The 8,328-nt window shown below is 43.5% G+C and overlaps 1 protein-coding gene across 1 annotated transcript; it reads right to left on the bottom strand.

The window, feature by feature from the left end:
* Positions 1 to 3,118: 3,118 nt before the first annotated feature.
* On the bottom strand, positions 3,119 to 8,035 carry LOC114082799 (speedy protein E4-like). The gene is made up of 6 exons (XM_071605446.1): positions 7,930 to 8,035; positions 7,150 to 7,473; positions 6,515 to 6,573; positions 5,439 to 5,524; positions 4,584 to 4,752; positions 3,119 to 3,178 (listed from the first exon to the last, which is right to left on the bottom strand). The coding sequence occupies exons 1-6, from the start codon at positions 8,033 to 8,035 to the stop codon at positions 3,119 to 3,121; spliced, it is 804 nt and encodes a 267-aa protein (XP_071461547.1).
* Positions 8,036 to 8,328: the final 293 nt, after the last annotated feature.

An 8,328-nucleotide genomic window follows, 5' to 3' on the forward strand; every position in this document is an offset into this window, starting at 1 on the left:
AAAAGAGATATTCCTGTGACTTTTTCCAAAAGGAGCAACCCAGCCCCTACCTCTAGGAATCCACCAATCCGCCATAGAGAAGAACAGTCTTTCCCAAAGATGCATAAAACGAGAATTGAACAATGCTCTCCAGGCTCCCGAATTTTCAGTCAACATAAATGCTTGGTTGAAAGTTTTTACTTTCTTATTTCGTCACAAGTTTCCTTGACTCTGTATTTTGAAATAAAAAAAAGTTTAAAAATTCCAACCATCACTGAATCAAGACGCAATTAGGAAAAAAAAAAAAAAAATGAAGGAAATGCATTCTAGACATCCCTTAAAGGCTCTCTTGATCTAAGGAGAAGCCATGCTGGAGGGTGGGAGGCCTGTGGGCAGCCAAGGCTCACAGCATGTCTCCTCTGCACTGTTAGACGAGGCAGGCACATTTCACACGGTCCCTAAATTGAGGGTAGTGGGAAGCGCATAGACTTTTGGGAAATAGAAATAGAATCCCAGTACTTGCCTAGGGACCTGCTCTGGGCCCTGGATTACGGATTTCCGGTGAGCTGTGCATGCAGACTACCGGACTTTCGGTGCGGTGAGGAACTCGGCCTTGCAATGGGAAAAGGAAGGCCCACTGAAGTGGGCCGAGACAGACCTATTTCCGGTGGGCCCAGGGACTGGGAGTCCGGTGCCTGCCCGCCCAGCATTAACCAAGATGGGCCTTTTACTGGTCAGAGAGACAAAGCCAGTCTGGAGACCCTGATGCTGCCTGGTGCCACCCTCATGCTGTGTAGGTGACATCATGACGTCCCCTGTCTCTATCCACACCCTCTTCCCTCGTCTTCTTTCCTGGACACTCGCCTGTCTCCCCCACTCTATGGTAAGCACCCACAGGGCAGGACCTGAGCCTGGATTATCGCTCTACTCATCCCACTCCTACCAAATGCTTAGTGAAATTCCAGTAAAAACTCTAGACACTGAAATCAAGGTCAGCTTCCCAGGTTGGTCATATACATCGAATGTCCTCTGAAGGTGCTGCATCCTAAGGACATGACAGCTTTAATTCAAACTTTCCTAGACCTTCAGCCACGTGCCTCTTTTAGTCGGTGCCAATTTGTGTCCTTTTTCACATGACAAAACAGTAATTATAGGATTTGTGCTCTCTTAATCTCAGTGAGATGTTTTAGAGAATTATACAATAGGAATCCCCGAATATGCAGTCGTTGGTGAGAAGTGCCAGTAGCTTGGGAAACAGTTTACAGCTGGTTTCTGAAGACAGGGCAGTGTAGAGGAGGCCTCAACCTGCAGCATGTGACCTCCATGCAATTGATCAGCATCAGAATTGCATTGCACAGTGCTGGTCTTTAATGACTTTTTCCTTCAGCGAACTTTTACCTCTTCAGTTGCTCCACTCACCCAACCACCATTCCTCTTTTAACACATTCAACCAGTCTTAAGCTCATTTCATGCAGGTACTTTCCAGCCTCTTCACATCATCTCCACTTGCCTCTAACCCCACATCACATCTCATCACTGGCTCTGTTGCCACCTCTCTTTAGCTTTGTTTTTCTTCTGACACTTTGCTTCACCTGCTTCTTTCCACAGCTGCTCCCGTATTCTCTGAAGTTCCCATCTCCCAAGATGCTTGTCTGCAGTCATTCAGTGCCCACACTGTTAGCCCTTTCCTCTCTGTGCCTATCTATTTACCAGCTTGAGCTCTTCCTATCATCTCATTCTTCTCACAACTTGCCCTAGTACCTTCATTTCCCTTCACCAGTTTCTATTTCAACAAGACCCTTTGGGTTTCCTTCTGTTATGTAAAACTAGTAATAGATTGTGGAAAAGACTCAAACTGCGACTCCAGTAGCAAAGTCTACCATTCCCTGTGTGTCCCCATCCTTGGACCATTACCAGGAAGGCATCTCCTGTTGAGATGCCTCTTCTTGATTTTGGATTTAGATTGTTATACAGCTCTCCTAGAATTTTCTTTCACTCTTCTGTGTTGTCTCTCTCAATGTCCTCCCTGTGTTTCCTGCTTCCAGTCTCTAGTATAAAGTTCTGCAACCTTCTCTGTTGTTTTCAGACGTGAAAAATAATTGAGGTGTTTTCCCCCCACAGGTAAGAAATTTGGTCAATTAACAACAACCCTGTTAAACAATAGTAACATTTGTCAGCAAACAAACAATCCAGAATGTCATGATCAGATGCATCATTAAGGTAAGAAGATTCTCAACTTTATTCAGTTTCCCCACAAATGCTGTGCTCTTGAAAAGCATATAGCTCCCCCCCCCCCAAAAAAAAATGTACATAGCACATGTGTTCTCTTACAATACATACTTTAAAATGACAGAAAAACATGTCAAACCAAGTTAAATAACAGCAGCTTGATATTTACAATAATGATGATTGAACATCAAATGAAAATTTATATTTATAAGACTATGGGGTAATACCACTGAGGTTTAAAAGTAATAGATAAAATAGATAAAAAAGATTAAAAACTTCAGAGAAATAATTATATACACAAACCTGTTATAACACTCATCACAAAACTAATAAGAAACAACAATTTTCCAAACAACATATGTCTCAAAACAATTTAAAATAAACATAGTTCAAAATAAGCATTTATTATATATACTAAAACTATGATAATCCTATAAATAAATCATCTTCATGCTTGGTATCCTTAAGAGATGCTTGACCCAAGATGAATTAAAAGGAGAGGGTAAAAAGACAATTTACAGGGAAGTGAGATATTCATGGCTAAAGGACATTCACTTTAGACCAAGATCAGCCTTTCACCACTGCTGACATTTGGGCCCAATTTGTCTGGGTTAAGGATTTCTAGCACATCCTGTGTGATAAGCTGTTCTTTCTCAGGTGTGGCTGAGTAGCCTCATAGCACTCAGCACATATAGAAGCTCATCTGTGTGGTTGGGGTTTGAGACCATGAAGCTGACTTGGATTCAGTCTGTTTCACCATCTGCACACAGTGGCTATGAGTGGAGGTGTAAAGGAGTGGATCGAGAAGTTAGGTCCTTGAGCATCCTAAATAGACAATCAGTGACTCTGTCATAAGGCCAGAGATACAAAATTTTGATTCTCCCCTCAGGCCTCCATTCTTCCGGGTCTTCTAGGGAATAAGAGTGCGATCTCGGCCCCACACCCAGAGCTCGGGATCATAAGCTTGAATCTGAAAAGAAAAAGAGCCCCCCAAAAAGCTGATGAGTTTACAAGATATTGAGTGTTTTGAAGTCATGGTTAATCTATTTTCACATTCCTTAAAATTAGTTCACTTTGATTTGAGTCAGGAATTGTGGGGAAAAAACTATACACAATGCTACAATTTCTTCTTTCTAGTTACTATGATTCAGCAGTTTACAAATATCTTAAATAAAATGTTGAGAGGCTTGATTCTATTAACAAGTTCTGTCAGCTATCAAGGTGTAATTATTAGATTTATTTATCCTGGTGACAAATGAAGTAGCTATATATGGATATCACAACATTATTTTACTTATTACTAACATGGCTATATATTAGGAGCATATTATGTAAGATGTGGGACATCATATTTTCGGCTTTCTTTTCAATAAAAATTGAGTATATTTTCCCATTTTATATTGGACAACTAAATTATGCTACCTGTGTGGAAAATTTTGTAAAGATGCTTTGACAGAGACAGTGGTTTTGGTGTCCCATTGAATCAAATTTGGAAACTTGATTTTATCAAGAGACAGCTTTATCATTGTCTCTGATTTGAATAGAATAATGGTTTAATGTAGTGAAGTTTTTGCTTGAGTACATGAAAAAAACTTTTAAGTTACATGAATAATCACTGAAACCCTATTATAATTTTTACATGACTATAAGACTGGCAGATGAATAATTTTGGTATGATTTTTGTTTAAAACTAAAGAGTATATCTCAGTGTTCTAGTGTTCTAGACAAATAATTAAACTATAATTTTAGTTACATCCAAAGTAGAAATTAATTGTGTAAAAATTCTATGAATGAAAAAATATTTCACTGTAAAATGTTCTGCTTTGTGAATAATTTTAGTCTAGTATAAAGATTCCTTTCATCTCATTTATCCACTTCCTTTAAAATAAACCATAGTTTACAATGGTTAGATCCATCTATACATAAATATATATTAAAGACCAAAGATACATATGGAAAAAAATCACTTGAATCTGCTTTATTAAACTGTAGTTCCCTTATTGCATAGAAATTGGACTTGTCTTTACACTTTTAATGTACTTTACTTTTCCTCAAGAAGTTCATTTTCTTGAAATGAGACTTTCTTTTATTACTTGAATCACTTATATATATCTGATAAATTTCCACTAAATTTTTGTTAGATGGTATACAGTAAATTGAGGTACACATTTTGTTCACTAACAAACCCCCGCCCCCCCCCCCACACACAAAAAAAACAAAAACAAAAAACTGAAGACTGCCCAGGAAATCCTTCCCTCCCTGCACAGCTGTCGGAGTTTTCTCCTCCCTAGAGCCCACCTGCAGCCACCCACCTCCCTGTGTCTCTCCAGTCAGCCCATCCCTCTCCCCCCACAAGCACACACAGCACCACCCACCTCCTCACACTCCTCCTTGGAAACCCGAGTGTTCCAGCCCATGGAGCAGATGAACTGATAGCGCAGTTTGTGGAACAGGGGACGCTGGGCATAGCTCTTCCCGTAGAGGAAATGAAAGATGTCTTGTTTAGGAGCCTGGTTGTCCTCCTCCATGTCATTGGCCAGGTAGCTGGGGAAAGAAACCAGGTTGCTCCTCAGCAACACAACCAGGAAAAGCCTCCCCTTGGAGTCAGCTTCTAAAAAAGGGACTCCCAGAGGACCATCTTCAGACAGGACTGCACCAGCCCTATTAAGTGTTACAGAGGACCATGCCTTGGTCCAGAGGTCTCTGCCAGACACACACCTTCTGAAGGACTCCAGCCTTTGTCTGGAAAGCAGTGAGCAACACTTGTGGAGGAGGCCTAAGAGGTGGTTGGATCCATCCTGGAAGGAATTTCAGGGGGTACATAGAATGCCACAAATGTGAGAAGACACATGTATGAAGGACCAGAGGGGAGCACCTTACACTGCACCTGTGCCAGGTTGGGAGTTGGGCATCTGTTTTAGAAATCCAGAGGCAGAAGACAGAACAGTGTAGATACAGGAAGGAAGATGTGTCTGCAACTCCAGTCTCTCTGCCAGGGACAGGATGTGCCCATGCTTTCCTCCACTCTTCTCAAGTTTCCTTTATTTTTTTAAAACTGGCTTTTAGGGAGCTTATGTGTTTGTTTTGAGTCAGGAATTGTGGGGAAAAAACTATACTACAATGCTACAATTTCTTCTACACAGAGTAAACCGGACAAACAGGCCAAAAGTAAAGGACAGTTTCTACCCTCCCAGGTAGTGAGTTCTGATTGATGGAGACCAAATACTTACAGGGCCAGAAAGAAGTGGATTCGTTGGTACTGCCAGGAGAAGAGGCCAGCCCGGCTAAAATAAGCTATGACCATAGACAGGAGGTACTGATGGAGAGAGAGGAAAGACAGAGAGGTCACATCCTGGAACAGGAGGAAAGAGGGGACAGAGGAATGGAGGTCTGGGGTAGAGAGTGCCACTAAGATAAAGTAACCAAGTAAAGAGACCTGCTTCCTTGGGGAAGGACAAGAAGGACCAAGGTCAGTCGGAGCAGTCAGGGGGAGAGGAGGCCTAGATGTGCACTGGGCCAGCTCTGAGGCGACCTTTTGAGAGAAGGCATGTAGGTCAGCTGGGTGAGGAGGGTCTTGGGTAAGCTAAAGAATAGGAGATCCTAGGGAGAGCAAAGAGGAGAGGAGCCCAGAACCTCAGGTGGTATCAAGCAGAGAGGTGATAGACATGCAAGACTGTGGTCTCGGACTTGGAGCCCAAGCAACCCAAGCAGAAGCAAGGTCCACCTGTCCTCTCTGCAAAAAGCTGCTAGGCCCTGAAGGGAGATGTTGACAAGTTACAAAGGTGCCAGGACTTGGTACATCTTTTTGGCTGTATGCAGAGGCAGAGAGAAGGACCATGTGGAGCTTGTGTGTTTGTTTTGACTAGGGAATTGTGAGGGGGAAAAAAAACTATACTACAATGCTATAATTTCTTCTATAGCCAATGCACTTTTCCAAAGTGCCCTGCTATGGCTGATCTCTCCCCCATGTCTGGAGGACTCAGAATGCATATACCTGAGAGACTATTAGATGATGGATGCTTACATTAGTTTAGACCTGACAAGGTCTCTGCTTGGGATCACAGAGCTTGGTTCCAATCATCCTGATTGCAGACATTATGACTCTAATAGATTTACTCCTCCCTGAGGGGTGAGTAATGGGACCATGTTCACGGGGCTTCAATGGGTGAGAGAGAGCAGAGAGAACAGGACCTCCCTTGGAGAAGGTGTTGGATTGGAGCCCAATAGAGGACCATAGGGTCAGAAAGCCCTTCCCACTCCAGGCTGTGCTGGATCAGTAACACTTCCCAGTGGAAAGCAACCTCACCTTGTCAGACACCCTCAGGTTCTTGTCCCAGGCCAGGAATCTTTTGACAACAGGATCCTCTGTGAACAGAACACTGGTGTTAGTTTGGAACCAGAAGAGGTTTCAATGGGTGATAGAGAGCAGAGAGAACAGGACCTCCCCTGGAGAAGGTGTGGGATTGGAGCCCAATAAAGGTGGATAGATAGAGGACAGGAACATTCCTTGGGCAAGTTGCTTTGACATGAGACCCACCACCCCCCCAGAGAAACAACTGAGTGAGGGTTTGGGTAACATCTGGATATCTATATGAATAAAAGCTTTGAGTAAACTGTGAAGGCTCATCATCACCCAAGAATATACCACCACCTCAGAATCAGAGAATTACTAGGTCATTTTCTCATGGAGGAGGAAATGTATTAGAGTCAAGATGTCTTCAATCAGGACAATTGGAACCAAGTTCTGTGATTCCAAGCAGAGACCTTGTCAGGTCTAATGTAAGCATCCATCATCTAAAAGTCTCTCAGGGAGATGGGTCCTGAGTCCTCCAAGAATGGGGATCTCAGGGATAGCAGGGCTCTTTGGAAAAGTGCAGTGGCTGTAAGTTCCTTCTTTGTGTAAAGAAAGGATTGGAGGGCACTACCTGGGTGTCTCCCTACCTAGAAGCCTCTTGAAAACCTCATGGTGTTCTGGTTGCACCAAGTCCATGCGCCGTTTTTTGAGTTTCATTTTGAGGCCACACAGTGACTCCACATCCCAGGGGTGATTTAGCTCACTTTCCAGATCCTCCAGCTCATCCTCAGATTCAGTGGAGGACTCTCTCTTTCTCTTTAGACCAGTGGTCTCAGGCAGGAGGCCAGATTCTACCCAGGGTGCAGAATCAAAAATCCCTGGGGAATCATCCTCCGAGTCTTCCTCAGATTCTGAGGTCCACTCTCTCTTCCTCGAGGACCGACATGGGAGGCAGGGTTTTACCCACAGAGCTGAGTAAAGGAAGCAGAGTCAAGCTCCTGTACTTGGAATTCAGCCTTTCATTATCTGATCCCAGTTCACCTCCCACACCCAAGACCTTCAACTGTTACCTTCTTCTGAGCTATTGTTCAACCTCTCCCCTTTGCTGATAAACATGTGCCCCTGATTCTCTTTACCAGTGTCCCATCTCCCTGTTCCTCAGAACTCTTCCTCATTACGGATACTTTCTTCCATGGGGGAGTGACCCTTTTTACATCTCCTCTACCTACTTCCTATGCTTAGATTTCATCTTCTAACCCAACTCCTTTCTCTACAGATTTTCCATCCATGTGGACTACCTTGTCCCATGGCAAGGAACTTTAGACTTCAAAAGTGGGCTCCCTAGTCTACCTTTCCTGGCTTCTCTACCCCTTCCTTCCTCCTTACCAGTCATCATGTCAAATCAGTTCTCACTCTAGCTCTCTCACCTGATGGACCTGGGATCTCATCATCTACCACCACTTCCAGGTGGGTTTCTGAGGTGCTTGGCTGGGAAGGCGATTGCCCAGACTGGGAGATTTGTTGATCCTCCATAAGTTCTCCAATACTCTGTCTTCCTTTTACAAAACCTAGATTCTTACTAAGGCAAAGCCTTCTTCCAGAATTTGGTTGTATAGGAATCTGTTCGCTCTTCTCCAAACGGGAGAAACCAGGTGAAGAACAGTGCTGAGGACAAACTGTTGCCCACTGCACTGCCAGTGGTCCACAGAGTCTGTCCCTTCCAATCAGGAAGGTTGGAAGCCTCTGATGTCATCACTCATTCCAACCTGGCAACCAGTTTGAAGGAAAACACCTGTAACTGTCAGACTGGTGTGTGCACCTGTCCT

Source organism: Marmota flaviventris, chromosome 19 (assembly GCF_047511675.1).
Source record: "Marmota flaviventris isolate mMarFla1 chromosome 19, mMarFla1.hap1, whole genome shotgun sequence".
NCBI classification, from domain to species: Eukaryota; Metazoa; Chordata; class Mammalia; order Rodentia; family Sciuridae; genus Marmota; species Marmota flaviventris.